Here is a 21752-nt window from a genome sequence, read left to right as displayed (position 1 = left end):
GAATATTAGAACCAGTAACTCTAGCTTTGACGTGAGAGCTAGTGATATGATCCACTTCAGCTCAATTCAATCCAACCCATGTTGGCTGGCTGTAAGTTTCCTTAATTAAGCAGAGGGCTAGAAACATCACATTTAGACTCATGCTTATATCTATAGGACAGTACAAATTTATACCCTTCGATTTTTTATTTTATTTTATTTTTTTAAAGATTTTATTTATTTATTTGACAGAGAGAGACACAGTGAGAGAGGGAACACAAGCAGGGGGAGCGAGAGAGGGAGAAGCAGGCTTCCTGCTGAGCAGGGAGCCCAATATGGGGCTCGAACAGAGGACCCTGGGATCACAACCTGAGCTGAAGGCAGACACTTAACGACTGAGCCACCCAGGTGTCCTCCTTTTACATTAATTTATATAAGAAAATAAAAAATCGGGGCACCTGGGTGGCTCAGTCATTAAGCATCTGCCTTCGGCTCAGGTCATGATCCCAGGGTCCGGGGATCGAGCCTCGCATTGGGCTCCCTGCTCAGCAGGAGGTCTGCTTCTCCCTCTCCCACTCCCCACTGCTTGTGTTCCCTCTCTCACTGTCTCTCTGTCAAATAAATAAATAAAAAATCTTTAAAAAAATTAATGTAAAGGGAAATGTTAAAGTTGAGTCAGTTCCACAAAATATTATATAACTTGAGATTTTTCAGAATTATTTAACATGGATGTGGATATATATACACCTATAAACACACATATGCATGTTTGTGTATATATATTTATACATTTATGTATATATTTCTCTATGTAACATAAAACTCTTTGGATCCTGCATACTCATTCAACTTTTTATGGTTCCCTTCAATTGCTATGTGATTTTGGTTTATATTTTTAAAAAATCAGACAAGTTTTACATATATTTTTAGTTTGGTTTTGATCCAAGAAAAACCAATTGTATGTGACAGTTGGAATTACCAAAATACAAAGAAAAGACTATAACAGAACCATCCCCAAAGCAGCAGTATCTGTCAGGAATGCTTAGGAGCCTCAAAGTGTGGTCCCTGGACCAGGAGTTTCCTGGGAGCGTATTTGAAATGCAAACCATAAGAGACTCTTAATCTCAGGAAACAAACTGAGGGTTGCTGGAGTGGTGGGGGGTGGGAGGGATGGGGTGGCTGGGTGATGGATCCTGGGGAGGGTATGTGCTATGGTGAGCTCTGTGAATTGTGTAAGACTGATGAATCACAGACCTGTATCCCTGAAACAAATAATACATTATATATTAATTAAAAAAAAAAAGGAAATGCAGGTTTTCAGGCCCTATCCTAAACCTACTGAATCAGAATCTGCATTTTTAACAAGGTCACCAATAATTAATGTGCATATTAAAGTGTGAGAAGCTCTGTTGTAGAGGATACTCCTTGAGTAGCAGTTTAAACTGCGTGACCTATAAATGTTTTCACAAATTCAGGATTTCATGACTCTGAAAGTCTATAATCACTGAATAGAATAGAACAATACTTGCTGGAATATTATGGTAATATGTTAGGATATACCACCACAAAATGAATGCCTACCTTCCCCCCACTCTTCAACTCCAAGATTAAAACCCAACTAAACCAGGTTCATGAAGAACAAAGTATGTGTTGGCTTTTCAATCATTTGGGGCGAGTTTTATGAAGACCCATCACAGACTCTTTCATAAAGTCAAGTGATGTCTAGAATCTGGAAAAGGCAAGAAAATTATTTCTTCCCTAGACCTCCAAAAGTAATGCAGTCTTCCTGAGACCTTCATTTTAGCCAGCTGAAACTCATTTTGGAGTTCTGACCTACACAACTATAAATAATATGTTGTTGTAAGTCAGTAAGTTTGCGGTAATGTGCTCCAGCAGAATAGGAATCTAATACAAATATTGTTCGTGATTTTGACATACACTAGTTCAATCATCTCCTCTGAAGCCTGACTGCATACAGCACTAGTGCTACAGAATTCTACCTCACCAAAGGACTCCACCCAAGGTGATACGTCAGTAGGGGTCTCTGTAAACTTTATTACTACAAATGTAAACTCATTATGGCAACTAAGGTTTACACCTTACTCTGTTTTAGAACGTGTAATGAGACAATGGGTCTGCAGCATGATGCTGAGTCCCAATTCAAACAGAAGAATGAGAAAGGTCACTTTTCTTTTATTAGTTCTGAGTCCTACCACGAAAGGAATGTTCTCAAGAGACTGTGAAGTCTACACCAAATATGGATAGGGGTCCTCACTCAATTCAAACTGACACCAAGATGTATTATCAAAACAAGACCACCATTTGAGTGCTTGGTTTGTGGCAAGTTTCCTTCCTAGCATTTTGTGTGCTGATGTAAAAATATCATTTAATCAACAACCCTGTGTGATAGATGTTTTGTTACCTCCTTTCACATATGAAGAAAGGACAAGGTAAGGATAAGTAGACTTCCAAACTCATAGAGTTAGAAGGTAGTCTCATATGTTTTGGGGTGCCCGGGTGGCTCAGTCATTAAGCATCTGCCTTCGGCTCAGGTCATGATCCCAGGGTCCTGGGATTGAGCCCCACATCGGGCTCCCTGCTCAGTGGGAAGCCTGCTTCTCCCTCTCCCACTCCCCCTGCTTGTGTTCCCTCTCTCGCTGTGTCTCTCTCTGTCAAATAAATAAATCTTCAAAAAAAAGAAAGAAAGAAAGAAAGTAGTCTCATATGTTTTGAGTCCAAAGTAGGTGCTCTTTTGCCTTCTAATAAGCAGTCAAAATGCTTCTGACGCTGTTCTATGTATTAAAGAAGAACGAACAGCAGCTCCTTCACTAAGTGTTTGTGATTAAATAGAGGGAACAAGTTTGTGAACCTTGTATTTGAAAGCTGAAGATGACCTGTTCCTCACAGAAGGGGGTAAAATCTCCAGGGTGGGGAAAAATATCAGTTTGAAGACAGGCTGAACTGAGTTCAAATCTTGACTCTGTGCATGATTGAACCTCTCTGTGACTTAGTGTTTGGATATGAGAAACGAATTTGAGAGCACCTACATCTCTAGGTGGTAACATGAATAGAAATGAGACTATTTAATATAGAGTCTAACACATAGCCAACGTCTTGCGCTCAGGACTCTTATTATTATTACTACTGTATCTGAAAACACTCTAAGCATTTAAAGGTAGAGATAGAATCAGTTGCTTATGGGGAAGGTAAGAAGGTACAATACGAGAACTCAAGCCAAGGAGATAATTAATCTTGAGAGGGACCGTGAAGGTGTACAGACTTTTAGAAAGGTCTTATGCTATCCCATTTTTAGCTTGAGCGCTTCATTGGAGTTATTTCTATTAATTTGTTCAGTAATTTTGCCTATAAAACACTGCCTTAAAGATTCTGAAAACCCTGTAGGCAAACGCTCAACAGATCAAAACTGTGGCCTTCGAGGCCACAATGAGGATAAATTAGGATAATGAATAGTACAGCTCAGAAATCAAATCTTTCTTTAAATTGCTGCTTGAGAGAATAAAAAATCCTACCTTGGTAAACAAATTTCATGCACTGTACATTGTATCAACCATGTACTAAAAACTGTTTTAATTGTCCAAAATAAACATATTTGGAGAACAATGCAATTACACAATGATATTCTCAGAAACCATCTTGCATATGCAGCCATGAGCATAAGAACAAGAACACAGTGTTAAAGACCAAGTACATAAAACCTAAAATACATCTCTCATGTGCAAGTGGTGCATCTTTTGTTTCCCGTATTTAGAAGACATCTGGTATATGTTACTTCTAAAATCAATATATAAAATAATGCTGTCTGATATAGAGAATTGTTAAAAAAAAAAAAGCGAATGTATTTATAACAAGACTGAAAACAGAACCAGTAGATGTCCTGAGAAACTCTGCCTTTCCCATCTGCCCCTGGAGAGCCAGAGGATAGACGGAAATCCACAAGTGACTCCCCTCAAAGGTAATGAAAGTCTGTGATATCCGTGAATAGGTCAAGCCCTGACCGGGTTGCTCTCTTTCCTGGACAGTAAGCTGGGGGACTTCCCAAACATGGAAGTCAAATTGTAGAAAGAAGGAAGAGGAGGTTCCTAAGGTATTTTCATCTCTTGGCCAGCATGAGCCTATCTTTCACTCTACTCTGCAAGAGTAAGGTTAGAGGTTAAATCGTAAATTGCCACACAAGTATTTATTACTGTTATTAATATTTTTCAAACGCCAGCTCCACTGTGTGATGCAAACAAGATTTTAACGAAAAGTAAATGCATGCCCAGTGGAAAAGAAGTGCCACTAAGAAGGACCGACTATTAGGCTAGTAAGTCAGCTAGTCACATTTCTTCTAGCGTGTGCTAGAACAGCACCTACGTCCCTGCAGCCACAGCCTCGGCAGCGCCCTCCCACTCTGACTCTGGACTTAGCCATGTGGCTTGTTTTGGTAGCAAGACAATGGCAGAGATGATGTGAACAGAGATTCAGAAAATAGTCGGGGGTTGAGACTTATTCTTGCAGCTCCATGGACCATCACGCCGACATTCTAGGCAGGCTTGCTGCATGGAGCCCATGGGCCCCACCATCCCCTTTACCCCGAGAGTCAGCCACGGCCCCGAAGCAGAGATGCTAGCTGACGAGCTAGCTGAGGATGCTGGCTGACTGCAAATACAGGACGAGCCCGGCCAGGATCAGCTGAGCCAAAAATTCATGAGCAAAAATCAGTGTCTGTTTTATAAGCTGTTAAGTTTTAGCGGAGGGGGGGGCTTGTTGTTTAACCAATACACCCACCAAGCCTGTTTCCTCACCCCGGGCACAGAGCTAAATGACATTACTTAGCCTGTTAGCCTCGACGTGGGGCAGTAAGAGTGGTTCTCATCACCGGAATGGAATGGAAGTGATGTGTCATTTTGAAAGGGAAATTAAGAAAGGGCGTGCTTTCTCCAAACTCTTTCTCTCTTCTCCTCTATAGTGACCTTGGAAACTAGGTGCTTCAGATGGGATTATCAAAAATTTTACTCTCTCTCTCTCTATATATATGCCATCTTGATTGAAGGTGGTTGGGGAACACAGCTGGCCCCATGGTGGTGTGCTGGAGCTGCAACTGTGTACATCTCTCCCCAACTTCATGTTCAGTTAACTTCAAATTGGCCATAGTGGGCACACCATGGGAATTAGCAGAAGCTACCAGTCAGGACTCTTCCACTTCAAGATGGTTATTAAACATTTTAAACATTTGCAAGCACAGCACTGCCCCATGCCCAGCTGCCCCAGCTCTCTGGCACCTCCTTGTTACTCTAGGCTGGATGACATATCCCATTCCGATACCTAGAGACCCATCATGACTCATAATGCCAAGGGCACTCACATAGACCCTCTCACTCTTGATCCTGTTTTTAGATGTATTGATGTGAAGTAAGTAAAACAAATTAGGACATTTAAGTTCAAGTAATTTTTTTTTTGAGAGAGAGAGAGATGGGGAGAGGGAGAGAGAGAATCTTAAGCAGGCTGCATGTCCAACACAGAGCCCAACACGGGCCTTGATCTCACAACCCTGAGATCATGACCTGAGCCAAAATCACTAGTAGGATGCTTAACGAACTGAGCCACAAAGGTGCCTCTCAGGTACTATAATCTTCTATCTGTATATTCCAAGGAGCTGCACCATTCAGCCTTGGGCACAACAGGACCCAGAGTGATGACTGGCCGATGAGGCTACTGCACGTATTCCAGCAATAAGCCTCCATAGTGACCATCCCTTCCCCAGATCCTCTGATTCTGACTTACAGTCAATTATAAGTGAAATGCCAGACTGCAGGTGCTAACATTTTCTACTTTCTCACTAGCGTTCAACAGGCCATAGAGTTACCAGCTAATCTCACCAGATTTTGACAAAAGGTGCTTTCTTAGTCTTAGTTATCAGTATTGTTGTGAGTTTCTCTTTGTCTTCATGAGTACTTTAGTGAGAAGTTAGGAAGGTCCACAGCAAGGCTGCTAGACAGGGGACCTTACACTATGATGATTTTAAGGTCTTTGGACACTTCAATCGACATTCCCGTAGCTAATTAAAATGTCTATATGTAGAATCACTTCAAATTTACTCATATGTTTATTTTTATTTTTAGTATTAACTGGTAGACAAGTGAACATAAAACTTTTGCTTTAAATTCAAGAGGGGAATCACAAATTTGAAAATGAAATTAAATAGCGGTCATTTTCAACAAATTTTAGATCTGACACAGTGAAGGGCTTAGGTTGTTACATTTGATGAACACAGAGTTAAACAAGAATTTTTGAACTAGATAGTATCTTCAAGTGGGTGATTCATTTTGAGATACTTAAATTATTGAGGAAAGAGAGAAAAACAAATTTGAGGGGTTGAAAAAACAGGCAGGAACTATACTGACTATGAAATGACACATTTTTTTCATCAGCTGTAGGGCACAGAGGGAGTCACACTGCTCCTCCAAACCCTTCAACTGCACTAACTGTGCTGAAGACAGAGATAAATACATAGCAATTTCAAACCTTAGCTGAGGACTTTAAGGAGGGCCGCATATTTAACCCCAGAAATCAAGGCTCAGAAGAAGAACAACGTACCCTTCATTTTTTCCAAAGGTGACAATGTAACAAATATTTGATGGAAATTCATCTCCCAAGACTGTATTATGAATGCCTGGCATAAGTTGGTAAATGTCTCCTGGTTAATATAAATGTAAATATCGAAGAGTCATGGGATTTATTCAAACTAGAAGATGAAAATATACAACAATATAGGAATTTAGTTTGGGATAATCTGAAACGCAAATAATTTTAAGATGTTTTGAATATTTCTTTCTTCCATGAGGCCCCAAAATCAAAGACACCAAACCATTTAATCAACAGAAGATAGATAAATAAACAAAAATAGTATTAATTTTATCTTATTTTTATCATGTCTGGTCTCTATTCTAAATATAATTATAATTTGAAATGCATATATATTCTATTTGTATATATAAATATGTAGAATGTATATTTAAATATATATGTATATAAATATATAAAATATATATACTTACATAAATATATTTTATATATATATACTATATATATATTTATATATATAAAATGTTTAGAATTGAAAAGTTACACAATCAGCTCCTCTCTTTAGTTAATTTGGCCATAACTGGTTTCAAGACTATAACAGGTCTCTTTCAATTAGCTTTTTAACTACCTTCTTATAGTTTTGGTTTGTGCTGTTTTGGCTCTAGATATTTTATTCTTCCTGTTCTTAATTCCCATTCCAGGTTCTTATAGAATACTTTTTATTCCTTTTTTTCCCCCAAAAAACTTTTCCTCCAAGCCAGCTGTTTTATGTTCTGCTCTTAGAGACGAAGATGGGACTGTGTGCGCACACACCAGTGTCCAGGAGGGGTGTCATGGGCCTCTGCGTAACAGGAGGGTGAGAATTTGTGTCTGCTGTGTGTGAGGTGGTGTAGTTCTGTACATGAAAGCACATATATGTGTACACTCACATATAATCCCCCAAATATTTGCCAAGCACTTATCATGTGAAAGCTATAATGGAAGCAACCAGAAGTAGAGAAGAAAGTGACCAAACTGAACTGAGGCGTCAGAGATCAACCACTGTATTGAGGAAGTTTTGTTTGACCTGATTTTGAAGGTAGGGCCATTAGATTGGGATGGAGGGGAGACGAGTCAAAGAAATTGAAAAGACTGAATTAATGACAGAATTGTGGACAAGTCAGACTCAGGGAGGATGATGGGGGTGCATCCTAGTTCTGGAGAGGCAGGAACAGCCCGTTTCTACGTGGGAATGGGTCAGGGAGAGGTGTGTTTGATTTTTCAAGATGAGAGGGGCGGGCGCCTGGGTGGCTCAGTCGTTAAGCGTCTGCCTTCGGCTCAGGTCATGATCCCAGGATTCTGGGATCGAGTCCCGCATCGGGCTCCCTGCTCGGCGGGAAGCCTGCTTCTCCCTCTCCCACTCCCCCTGCTTGTGTTCCCTCTCTCGCTGTGCCTCTCTCTGTCAAATAAATAAATAAAATCTTAAAAAAAAAAAAAAGATGAGAGGGGCAACGTCCTCATGAGAACAAGTGGGCGCATGTCTGTTGGACTCTTCGGGACACTGCTGAGATGCAGAAACAGGGCTGGAGCAACTGCATCCCGCACACTGCGCTAGACATTTTATGTGCATCATTTCCAATCCTTACAAACCCCCAAGAGATGTCATTATCCCCATTTTTCAAGTCAGCAAACCGAGGCTCTGGGAGATTTAGCAAATCGTCCCAGGTTCTCCTGGGCCAGTCTCAGCTGGCCCACACCATCTCGTCACCTTGGTCTGTAAGCACAGCAGAGGTTTGCTTGTGGATGGAAGCTAAATTCTCCTGGGTTCAATCAATTCTTGAGATTGTCTGCCAGTTCCTGGGAAGGTTCATTAACAAGACAGACGTCTGAGAAGTGCCTCGCATGTCACTTTATCACTTGAAATACACACATCACACAGTCCACCTCCCCCAATCTTTGCCTTCAATGGAAATGTTCTCAGAAAGCATTAAAACACTAGAGTAATAATTTTGCCACCATTTGACCTACTTATGGTTAGAGCCTATTATCTCTGTTCTTTACAGATGGAGGCACAAGATGCTACAGAGAGAAACAGAGCTTGAGCATACTTTCATTTTCTTGTCAGTGATTTTCTTTGCAGTAATAGATCACTGGGTGTGTTTGGGAAGATGGCTCAACTGTGCGGCCACATCTGTCAAATTGTCAAGAGACGAAAACGCCTACCTGAGACGCAGGAGAAAAATGGCTTGTCACAGAGCAGCTGGGGACCCATTTAACAGAACTTTTTATCATGCACGAGAGTGACCTCTTCGTGCAGCTGTTGCTTAGGCTAAAATAGAGTTTAAACAACTAAGTAACTGGTTGATGTGAAAAGAGTCAACTATCACTTTTCCCTTTTCTGAGATGCACAATGAAGCACACACTGAAGACACTTTCTAAATGGTTTCGGTAATACCACCTAAGAGAATTGCACCATCACCTGAAGAGGGGAGAACTGTAGAGTGTGCATCTAGATGCCAAGCACTAATATTTCAGACATATCTTTCTAATATCTCAGTGTCTTTTCCATTAGACAGAAGTGATACGCCCTTTAGAGTTGCACAGAATTTCTGAAAATCGTTTGGAAAAAATCAACAGGTAAATGGGCTTATTTATAGAATGAATAAGCAATCTACAGAAAGTGGCCTATAAATCTATTCAAAAAGTGCTCAACTTCCACAGACTGTAAATCAGGGAGATCTAAATTGAATGCTGTATCTCCACACCATCAGGTGTAAAAGTCTGATAACATCAGTGGTGGACAGGATGCGAAACACTGATAATTGTTACAAGTTGCCACGAGGAGTAGAAAGTGCCATCTTCCCAGTCAGTAACCAGCTACGTGACCTTCACCAAATTACTTAAGCTCTCTGTGCCTCATCTGTTCCACAGAGGTCAAAACAGGTCACAGGGAGCCTTTGTTCCCTCCACAGAGGTCACAATAGCACCTACAACTGTGGCATGTGTGAGCGCGAAATAATTGAACACCTGGAACACACAGCGTGGCTGACACAGAGGGGGTGGTCCACAAATGTGAGCTGTTATTATTTCCAACGGTGGATACAAAGGTATTCTTCCCATCTGTGTCTCCACATTATTTCATAATCTTTTTAATGCAAGGAAGGGATTGAATATTATATTGTGAAATGGCTCTAATTTACAAATTATTCACTTATAAATACAAGGAAATTTGGTGGTGTTTCTTCAAAGGAACTATCCTATACAGGGTGATTTGAACTTCAGGTCAGACCATAGTGGTCTATTTGGCCCTTACAAGACTTCTCAAGCCCTGCAAGGCTTCGAAGTTTAGTAGGGAACCTATCCCTGAGTAATAACTCCTGAGGTCAAGTCCCACTACTCATATGGCCAAAAAGTTAGGTCCCTCTCCACCCGCTCCATGAAGCTCCGAGGGGTGTTCAGCAGTGGCTCTTGTAGACAGAGACTAGGCAAAGTCTTCAGAAGGGATTAAGAAGGGAAAATTACTTTGGGTTCCTACTGTAGGAACACTTCACTTAAGTGGACTTGCTGCTTCCATTCCATTCCCATGACCAGCTGCCTCTGGCCAATCTCCCATTTGGGGAGGTCTACTATGAAACTATAGTCTCCCAGCCTCACACCCATCTTTGGATGTTTCCTTGGTGAGTCTCTTTAGAGCTCTTGAATGAGAGGTCACCAAACTCAGTTGCAAACAGCCATATTTGGGCACTGTGCAAGAAACAGAATAAAGCCAGCCTTCAAGGAGAAAAACAGAGGCAGATGCATGGACAGAAACAAAGATGAGAAATTATGTGTCAGCCCACAGAGAGTGAGAGAAAGACAAAGAAAGCATAGCTGCCTGGCAGGTCTGACTATACACAAAGGCTCCCTGTGAGCCTACGATCTGTTCCTTGCAACCAAACAATTCTTGAGTGGGCATAAATACTCACTTAATCCTCACAGCTGAGGAAGGAGGCACTATCCCTATTTTACAGAAATATGCCCAAGGTCTTACTAATTAATAGCAGAGCTGAAATACGTCTGTCTCCAGAGCCTACTGTCTAAGAGGCTACAATATGGTGATTTATTCTCCTTCTGGAACAATGCTGTGCTGGGTGTTTCTTCATGGAGTGAAGTAAGGATGTCTGTAGTTGGGGAGGCAGGGGTGAGAGGTAAGGGAGTCAGGAGTCATGTGCTTGAGGCAGTTGCAGACAAAAAGAAAAGGAAACCAGGTCTAGGGCTTGGCTCATCCCTATTCTCAGGCTTTTCCTTGTCACTTGGAGCCATCTTGTTCCCATAATAAGGGCCAATGGCAGGAAGGGGTGGGACCCCAGATGATGAGCATATCAGCAGTGCACAGGGAAGAAGAGAAAAAAGCAGAAAGACATTCTAGGCAGGACAGAGGTGGAGAGAAGGGGTGTTTCAGGGGCTATAGGAGGTTTGCTTATTTGTCCCTAAGTTAGGAATGAATTTATAAGGAATTGCATAGATCTCCTGTGGCTAAGTTCCTTAGTAAACATGGTATAAATTTCATTAATAACTAGCTAAACACGAAAAATGTCCTAGTAAAATTAAGTTAATGAAGTTAACACGAAGTTAATCAACTAAAAAGTTCAACAAGTGTTACCACAGAGTTCATCACTCACAGCCTAGAAAGTCTTGCTCTGAACTTATGGTTTTGCAATTAAATTTAAGAGCAGATGCATTTTCATTTATTATGAAAACAGAAAAGACCACCCTAAGGGTGCCAAATTGAATCCTTTTCCTGAATGCCTGTGTACGACTCCCGATATGGTTATAATTATAGCTATGATTACACTTAAAATTTGTGTCTCAGAACACAGAGTAGATTTTGTAGACTTTTTAGTTGCAGACCAAAGGTGCCTATTTTTTCTTCTACCACTGGCTCTATAGAGCCTATCATTCTGTAGAAGAGTAAGAAGACCTCTGAGTTTCCTAACTCATTTGATAGCTCCATAATCAGCTATGGAATAATCCTCCATAATCAGAGGAAGCAGAGCTACATTGGAACATTGGAAATGAGGGAAATATGTGTGTATGTAGCAATGTAGGGAAAACTGGGAATGAGGGAAAATATGTGTGTATGTAGCAATGTAGGGAAACAATAAAAAAACTAATCTTGTTGCTCAGATCCTATCACTGCTCAATGGAATATATAAAATCTTAATAGATTTATTGCTGCAAGGCAAAAAAAAATGTGTGTGTGTGTGTGTATATATATGCATGCTGCATATATATATATATACATATATATATGCATATGTATTTTTACATTGCAGGAATACATATGCATATATATATGTATATATATATATATATGTATCTCCATCTTTTAGATACATGCATACATACAGAGAGAGAGAGAGAAACAATTATACATCTAACACCCAGAATCAAAGAAGCATCAGTCCCACCATGTATTTAGTTTAACTGTAGAGGGAAGATTAAGCCACATCAATCTACCTTATTTTATTAAAGTAGTTAATTACTTATGGTTGGCAGGAAAGACATGTAGATGTTCATACCAATAAAAGAGACTAGGATACAGAAAACAGAATAGAAAGCAAAAATATAAGAAATAATACCAATGAAAAGAGTATGCAAATCCAAAGCAATGTCACCTGAAACAAGGACAGAGATGGTTTTTAAATGTCCTTCACTTATAAAGGCATTCAAGCCAGTTTCCATTTATGTTGAATTGGTGGTTTTAAAATTTTGAAATTTTGAAAACATAAAATTTATGGAAAGACTATTTTGGGATAATTGAAATTTATGCACAACTTACTACTATACAATCTTTGTGAACTAAAGTCATATTTACGGCAACTTATTTCATGGGTTACCTATTTTATCAGATCAGTAGGATATTTGGGTTTTTGCGTAAAATATTCTGTGTTTTAAACTTGAGGTCAAATTTTATTTTATTTATTTATTTATTTTAAAGATTTTATTTATTTATTTGAGAGAGAGAATGAGACAGAGAGAGAGAGAGCATGAGATGGAGGATCAGAGGGAGAAGCAGACTCCCTGCCGAGCAGGGAGCCGGATGCGGGACTCGATCCCGGGACTGCAGGATCATGACCTGAGCCGAAGGCAGTCGCTTAACCAACTGAGCCACCCAGGCACCCGAGGTCAAATTTTAAAACAAAGTTCCACTCTCAGGACAAAATCAACAGTTCCTTTAATACTCAGATGGGGACTCTGGATGACCAGTTTACCAACTCTCAGATATTTATTCATACGTCATTTTTCTGATTTATTTCAGTGATGGCAAAATTACTAAGTCAATTTAATTATAGCTATTCATATGCTTCATTCCAATAAGTTTGACTTTTTTGGTTGAGATAGGAATTGGTTTTGGTTCTTTTCAACTAGGTTATTCCTAAATCTACATTTCTAAATTCCTACCTATTTATTTCGCATGCTGAAAAGTTAAAAAGAATTCAGAAAGCCATGGGAAATAACAGAAGTCATGGCTAGGTCCTGTCGAGCCTCTGCCACCATGTTGGAGAAGAGACAGGCTGACAAAAGCATCCAAAATTATCCAACTTTGATGGGTATTTTCTACAAACAAATCTCAATGTACTGCTTGTTTTAGACTTAGAAATAAACACTTGTATAGAAATAGTGTTATTGCCATCACCCACTCAATTTCTGGTTCCCTACAACCAGACCAAGAGGACAAATAGAGCTGCTTCTATATGAGAAGACAAATGAGTACTTGCACAAGCCAAGAAGGCTCTACGTCCTTCTTTCACTTGCTTGTTCTCTTGTTTGGTAAACAGTAATTGAGGAGTCTCTTCCATGTGTCAGGAATCATTGTGGCAGTGACCACGACTGCTGTGGTCCCTACTGCCATCGAGTTTCCTCTGGTTGGAGAAACAGACTTTAAATAATGAATTATACCATTTTAATTTATTTTATGAAAATTATGACAAACACAAAAGAAAAGCATAGGATGATGTGGAAATATACAACCAGGGGAGCTGATACTCTGATATTCTTTGAGGATGAGGAAGGCTTCCTAAAGGAAGTGACTTTTGAGCTGAATTCTGAGTGGCTCAGGAGAGTGTTCTAGAAAGAAGAAACATGGAAAAATGACAGTGCCTCGTGGAAGCAGAAATGATGTTTTTGTAAGAGATACACAGAGTAAATGCAGGAGTAATGGGTCTTAGAAGAACTGGCTCTTATTGTTGACCTCTAGGCCACCTCTGGAAGGGGGTGAGGGAGGATAAGCTGGAAGGAATTCAAGCAAATACTTATTTTTTAATGTCATTTCTATAGTTTAATGTATGTTTTAGGAGAATGTAATATCACATTTTGCCCATTTTAAAAATAAAAAGAAGTGATATATTCTACTGTTTGTCCTTGAGGGTGTCCTTGAGAGATCATTATAGCTCTAGACAGGAGTGAGTGGATGATTCAGATGAAAATTTCCTTGTTACCTAGTTTTAGATGGCATTAATCATTAGTAAAAGCCAATGAGTATTTCATGACCATTTTATTTTAAATATTTTTTCTTAATTTTTTCTCTTTTAATTAATTGATGAGTGGTTAATCAATTTTTCACTCAGACATGAAAATGTACTCTCTCTATTCACAGCTCATGCTCACTACAAACAGATCAATCCCTTGGCCATCCCACTTTGCATCTGTACTCGTTCACATCAGCTCTTCTGGAAAGCTTGATTTAGGACCAAACATGTAAAAGCTGAGTTGAACAAATGTCAGACTTTATTCACCTTCATTTCAAACCATATGTATCATCATTCATAAAACTTATCAAGCATGCTGCCATATTCACAAACATGTCTAATATGCAGGTCTCTTGGATGCCACATTGACATAATTCTAGCCTAACATCTACCCACCTCTCCACTGACCTTCATTTTCCTATATCCCTGTATAGTTCTGTCTCCTCATTACACTCTCCTGGTCATTTATCTCTTGCCATCTCAAATCTCTGTGATAAAGAAGCTAACTTGCTTTCTAATTCCAGATTGCAACCTTGAGGCATCTATTCACAAGTATTTAATGCAGGTATTAAAGATTTATTTTATTTATTCATTTGAGAGAGAGAGTGACAGAATGAACAGGGGGTAGGGTCAAAGGGAGAGGGAGAAGCAGACTCCCCGCTGAGCAGGAAGCTCCATGTGGGGTTCGATCCCAGGACCCTGAGATCATGACCTGAGCTGAAGGCAGGCGCTTAACCGACTGAGCCACCCAGGTGCCCTTTAATACCTTTTAAGCAATGTATTCAGGATCCCAGTCAGACTCTGATTTGGTACTCATAGCAGGCCTGATTATTTCTATTACAAACTTATGTTTCCTCGGCATATTTTTTTTTCCACTGGATAAAGCCTGGGACTAGGAACCAGAAGACCCAGGTGTAGGTCCTGGCTTCTCCATTTGGTTGAGGTGCAACTTTAGGTCACCCAGGCCCTCTGGATCTCCACCTCCTCATCTATGAAGGCTGAGGGAGCATGCTGGTCTTTCTCCATCACTGGGCTGTACCGAGTGAGGGCCTTCCCTGACCTCGTTGAGGAGTGAGGACTCCAAAATGTATATTCCCTTAGCATCCAGCATTACTTCTTTGAAATCCTCATTACTCTTGCAATTGCTAATTCAATGCTGGTTTTTGTCCACCCACCCTGAAGTACCCTTCAGTAAGCTCCACGAGGGCAGGGGCTGTGCTTTTCTTGGTCAGGACTCTCTTAGCATCAGTAAATAGCGGCCGATGGATTACTAAGTGAAAGTGCGTTTTAGGCAAGAAGCTACAATTGCTGTCATTGTTATGACCGTCAGTAGCAATGGTAATACTAGAAGTAGTTGTAGGATTTAACTATTAGCACTGTCACATCCAATATACAACAGAAAGAGAGCCACAACATAATATGAGATATCATCAATATTCATTGTAAACTCTTCCTCGCCATTCTTTTAACTGACAGGAACAAATCACTACATGATTAAAAGGCCATATGAATGTAGCTCCCTGTAATGGTTCAGAGTACAATATTTTGCTTCTCATGTAGTAATCCTTGAAATGCACAATGAGCCCCCACCTCGAGAATGACCCAAAAGAAAGAAAGAAGGTGTGTTCTAATCCTGAAGCAGATGACAAAGCCTTTCCGAGTTTTGGGGAGGGACATAAGCAACTACAAAAATCAGTCCCTTGTGAGAAGAGGATTTGTAACTGAAAACCAGAGGGAAGAAAATAGAATTCTCCAGGAGGAAGAGTCAATTTTCAGTCCCTAGGATGGCGTGGCTTGACTTTTCACCCTTATAAAGAGTAGGGAAATGGACAGAGTGAAAAGGCTGTGGGGTGGGAGGGATGCTCCTTTTGGAAAGGTGACATGGTTCTGAATAAGTATTATTGATATTTTGGGGCGGGGAGGGGGGCAAAACACAAGAAGGTGCCAGTGTAGCCCACCAAAGCAAAGGAGGAGTTTATTGGGCTTTAAGTAAAGCTCAGGGCAGTCCAAAAATCCAGAGGCCCGAAACCCGATGGGACATCCCCTGATCACTTCCCAGGACTTGGAACCCATGTGCAATCCCGGAGCCTTGTGTTTGCTGCAGGTGCATCTGTTAAGGAAGCAGCTCTATTATGTCACATTGCTCAGCTTGCAGATGCCAAACAGACTACCTCTTAAGACATTCCCTCCCAGGTACTTGGTAAGGTACTCAATTAAGTGAATTGTGATTATGACTGCCCTCCCTTAAATAATTCAGGCCTTTGTAGAGTACTTTTATAACATCCAATATGACAACAAAATTCTTCACTGATTTAATACTGTTGGCACGATGTTATTACTTGTGATGTTATTACCTTCATTCACTTGAAATTGACCAAATCATGCCGTGTATCTAAAAAATAAATAAATAAATAAAAGGTGGGTCCTGGGAATATGGAATGGCATCAAATACTGTCCCTGACCCCAGGACCATAAACTTGGGCAGACCTAGAGTTTGGAGAGCAGTGGACTTCCTTGTATAAAATAGAAGTCACAGATCTTTTTTGCTGGGTGAGTTTTAAAAAAAAGTATTGTACTGCACCTGGAGGCAGGCTGGGGCGCGTCCCTGGGGCTTGTTGACATCCACAGCTACCAGCTGCCATCCACCAGCGGCGTCTTCATGAAACATCTTCAAGACAAAGAGGGAGATGAGTCAGAGACACTTAATACAGAACATCATGAACTCCTACTTTATGTCTCCAGCTTCTACCGTTTTTATGTTATCAAAGATTTGTCTTTTTGTGGATTTATATTTAGAACCTGAGTCATTCCAATTATGTTCACTGGAACACCGAAAACTTAAGTGAATAATAATCTAACAAGAATAATGGCAATAGCTAGCCTGCATTTATTGAGCATTTGCTATGCATCAGGTCCTTTCTGCTTTACACGTGCTTTGCATATAATTGCCCAAATATTCTTCTCAACAAGACTTGATAGGAGGTATTTTATCCCCATTATACTGGTGATTATTACATATTAGACCTGGGGAAAAAATAAAAATTAGAATTCCAAAGCATTATGTCTAGTATGTTTTTGACTGGGAGTGGTGACTTTTTATCTTTATTTACTGGACATTCCTCACCGAGTCAACAGAAAAATATTCTTGGGATAAATAACAGAAGAACTGTGCATGTGGCACAGGGAAGGAGACTGGTTATTTTAATGGTAGAAGACTGACATGTCACTTGGTGGACTCTGTGAAATTATTTTAATGATGCCAAATTAATCTGCTCAGCAAAAATTTTATGTATTTTGTCTTAAAATACATAAGTGATGAAATTCAGAATGGTATAGGATACTAAAATCTGATATTCATTGAATGGGATAGCTGGATTGTTGGATGCCTGGGTTATTATCTTACTGCATACTCTACTCCCTCAAAAATTAGTCATCCGTCAATATTACACCCAACTGGAAGACATTTCCCACTTATAAATATTTTATGCTAGTATATTTTCTTTCCAATTCCTTTTGTGTGTGTAGGGGGAGGGGTGTGGTTGAAAGTGAGATAAGGTGGAATTAATGATTTTTATTTTTTCTGAGACACTAACTAGAAGCTATGTTTATTCCTGCCCAAGACCACAGTTTCACACACATAACTAAATATTCTCTTTGCCATACTTATTCATGCCCTCACATTAGTCTGTGTTCAAAAGGGTAATTATTGATGGAAATATGAGATAATGCAAAGGTGCCATACCTAAGATTCCTGGGAGTAGAGGTAGTAGATTATTTGTACAAAGAAAACTTGTGAGGTGGTGAGGGACAGTGCCAAAATCCATAGACCTTAATATGTATTTCTTTTTATTAGAAAACATTTTTTTAATGGTTAAACTGAGAATTCTCAACAATGCCAACCTACAAAGATCCACTCAGAAAAATGGTGTATCAGATGTTCATGCGTCCTAGAATCAGTACTTTCCGAAGATTGCACTGAGGGCTCTTTGCCAAGTATGCTACTTATTTCATACTTTCCAACATATACAGAGAGCACCTACTATATGACATTCTACAAAATACTGTTACACATATGCTCAATTTAATTATTCCATGAAGCATTATCCTGACTTATTTTTACATTACGCTGTGTTCACCACAAGTGTAGCTACCGTCTGTCCATATATACCATATAAGTATTTTTAAATGACAAAATGGAGGTGCATATTTGCCCAAAGATCCTTTGATCCAAGATACCAATTACAAACTGTTTTTCTTAGGTGCTATGTACAGGATTCTGATTCCCTTTAGAATGAATTTTGAAAGGTACTCTTAGTGGTAGAATCAAGCACATCCCCGTGAATAGGCTCATTCTGAGAATTCATACATTGGTTGAAATGCAAACCTTTTAAAGTGCCTTTTAAAGTTGCTGTCAAAATTCTGGGTGTCTCCTTTTAAGGAGAAAAGACAAAAGCAATCCTGTCAGTCACTAGCTAAAAATCTTCTGTACATGCATCCTATACTCTCTTATCGTTGCACAAAGGATCCCTGGGGCATATATTTGCTTTGATCAGTAGCAGACTAATTTTCTCTGTTAAATTATTTTTTTCCAGTTGACCAAAATCAAATGAATCAATTTAATTGTCAGTAAAATTGTTCTCTCAAGGTCACTTCTTTGTATAAAATGAAGTGACGGAAATGCAGACATGTTTGATGTCTAATTTCTCTTTAGTCTCCTGAATTATACGACAAAATTTAGATTGGTTAATGTAACAATTATGTGAGGTAGAAAACAGGATATTCAAATCCAGGAATCCTCAGGGCTCAAGTCCTGTCTCTCCATATCCCTCAATATGACCCTACTGGACCATAATTTGTATATACATACTGATTGCCAGAACCTGCCTTGAGTCTCTTATCAGTATACGTAACAAAAACGTAGACTTTGTGGCCCTAAAGTTGAACAGTTCTTTCAGTTCTTCTCCAGGCAAAGTGAAATAAGCTCATCCCCACCATGAATCGGTGTAGATGGGAAGACCACATGACTGGTGACAGATGTCTGAGGTGAAGCATCTAAGGAGTGAGAATAAAGGCCTGGGCTAGAGAAATGCTAAGTCCAGGACACTTTCTAGTAGCACGTCTGTCCCTCCCAACATCCAGCTCTGGCGCAATACCCCTGCGCATGTGTGGCATGGGTAGGCCTACTGTGGACTGATGTGGGCGCCATTGTGTCACAGATGAATGAGTCTCTTGGCCTTTAACCCAACAGCTAACTGAGCTGAGGGCAACAGTGACCCATGGCTAATAATTATGCAGGTATGAAAGCTACTATCCCCATCAGAGCTCATGCAAATTAATGATTACCACTCTGAAATTTTCCACTTCATTTTCTCTTTGTTTTCCTGTTACACGTTGTATTACGGTCCCCACGAGTCCTTTGGCATTAATTTTTTCTGTAATGAGTTTCGATGCTGTGATTCGAAGGCAGGTTGCTTTGTTATTAAAAATTTAAAAAAACCCAAAAAAACCTTCCAATTCTCATCACTGGTTCTCTTTTGCCTCTGAACAGTCCATATTAGAGCCAATTCCTCTTAAACTGCCTAAGATCTCAGAAAGTCCGTTTTTCATCCCGTTAATATGTATAATTTTCTCTCTAAACACACAGCCCTCTTGGAAAAGTCAATGGACTCAAAGACACCACCAAGCCCACCAAGCCTGGTTCCTCTGTGGCTCTTCTGTGAGGATAACTTAACATAGAACAACTGCAAATGTTCCACATGCTGAAGAATGGCAAGAAGTGTCGCCATTACTGAAAAGCTGTGTCCTGTGCAATAAAAGGCCATCTTTGTTTTCCTTTCCTTAATGCCTACCTGTTTTACTACAATTAGAAACTAATGATTTAGTGTTTTAAACAATTCAATGAGAGGCCCTTGTGCGCAGAGTTCTGTCAGATTTTACAAATGTAACAGACTCTCAGGAAATGATGCCCCCCCCAACCCCCCCCACCCCCACCCCGCCCCAGACGCGAAAGCCTCTGGGCCACTCGCCGAGTGGCTGGCGACGGGCTGGGCGGGGCCTGTTGCCAGGCAGCCCGAGTGCTGTTCTACCGAGGCTCGGCCTGGAGCTCCGGTTGCCTAGCAACCGGGTCCTCAGCCACAGCATTTTTCTTAATGAAGGTTTTTCACGGTCCTCTGTGTGATTACCTCTGCTGAATACCTAGGCGCATTACCTCTGAATTACCAACGTATTCCTCCTGCTTAAGTATAATTTTGCATCAAAACCATTTTGCACAACTTTGTTGAACGTCCCCTTCGCATTTCACTTTCTATTAGAACCGCTGGCTGATGTGGGGGAGCTTCCCGAAACTACTTTCTCAGCTGTGGCTTTATAAATACGAGTTACTGAATGAGCATGATGTGGTTTTAAAGACATCTTAGGTCATCTCTCAGGAACACTGAATGTAAATTCTGCGCTGAGTTCATAGATCTACGCTCCATTTAGTTCTCAATGCCGACAGCAGAAAACACACCTTCCAGAGGTTGTCACCTGACTTAAAGGACAGACCAGAATGGACCTGGAACTTCATTAATTCTCATGGTTCACTGGAGGAGATGACAGAAGAAATAAAAACTAGGTTTTTTGGGTTTTTTTTACATATCATCTGTGACATAACTTCATAACTTTAAAAAAATCTTTCATGAAAATTTGAATAGTTGCTTGCCAGAATTGAATAATATTAATACTATTTCATCTATAATGAGTTGGCCAGATGATTCAAACTTTCACAACACCATCAAGATGCTGCATAGGGCTTTTTCAAATATTAGCACATTTAATAGCATTTTTAACATATAGTTAATAAAAGTTCAATTTGAAGATTTTCACAGTAAAATTTTTGCCTTGGCTCTTTCACAAATACCTTTGTCCCCAGACCACTATTTACAAAGTCCTATTAAACTATTTACAAAGTTATATTAAATTTCTCTTAAAAATGAATATTAAAATAATTAGTCACAAGCATTAAAATCATTTCATTCTTGATTCAGGAATTTTTTCTCTCTCTCTTTTATAAAGATTCAAATTAGACTAAGATATATAAACCTTCCCTGCCTCTTTCTAAACACAAAAAAAGAACCCCCCAAAAACACACACACAAAACCAAACCAAAATTAAAAACAAAGACATTGGATCTGGATTGCCCTTCAAAGTAATAACTGCCCTGATACTTATAATTAAATTCTAGGGCACTCCCAATTTCTTGGGAGTATAGGGGCACCCTTCTGAATATATAGTGATCCCTCAAAAATCACAGGTATGCATTATGGAGTCTTCTTCATAATTTACCATACTGTGATTGGCTCGTTCTGAATGAAATACACCTTACATTCCCCAAATAATTCTACTCCTATACATAAAGGCCATTATATTGGTTTTCAGTTACATGAATAAATATTTATAAAAATGGGAAATTCTACAGTTTCCATTTTTATCTGTAAGCCTTCTGAAGACTTACAATGGCCAAATCAAATCAAAAGTACATAGTAAATGTGGTGACAATCTTGGCTTTATATCGAATCCACCCTATCACCCAGAAAAGCTGATCTGGTTGGTCTGGGCTTGGGCTCTTGCACCAGCATTTTTGAATAGCTCCCTCCGTGGGCGTGACGTAGAAGGCCTTTATCAGAGGGCTTTCCCAAGTTCCATCAAGGCCCACTGAGG

At 39.9% G+C, this 21752-nt stretch overlaps 1 protein-coding gene across 3 annotated transcripts in view; it reads right to left on the bottom strand.

Annotated features, from left to right (window-relative positions):
• NALCN (sodium leak channel, non-selective) overlaps window positions 1-21752 on the bottom strand; it is a 295723-nt gene that overhangs the window by 181532 nt on the left and 92439 nt on the right. For 2 of the 3 annotated variants that reach the window (XM_021695963.1, XM_021695962.1), the window contains exon 9: window positions 16636-16722. The exons of the other annotated variant lie outside the window; for it this stretch is intronic. In XM_021695963.1, the coding sequence (XP_021551638.1) occupies window positions 16636-16722 (87 nt within the window). The remainder of the gene's footprint in view (window positions 1-16635; window positions 16723-21752) is intronic. 3 annotated transcript variants of the gene reach the window in all.

The sequence above is a fragment of the Neomonachus schauinslandi genome, chromosome 3, assembly GCF_002201575.2.
Source record: "Neomonachus schauinslandi chromosome 3, ASM220157v2, whole genome shotgun sequence".
Taxonomy (NCBI): domain Eukaryota; kingdom Metazoa; phylum Chordata; class Mammalia; order Carnivora; family Phocidae; genus Neomonachus; species Neomonachus schauinslandi.
The sequence above is the reverse complement of the archived record's forward strand: the minus strand, read 5'-3'. Positions and strand labels throughout refer to the sequence as shown.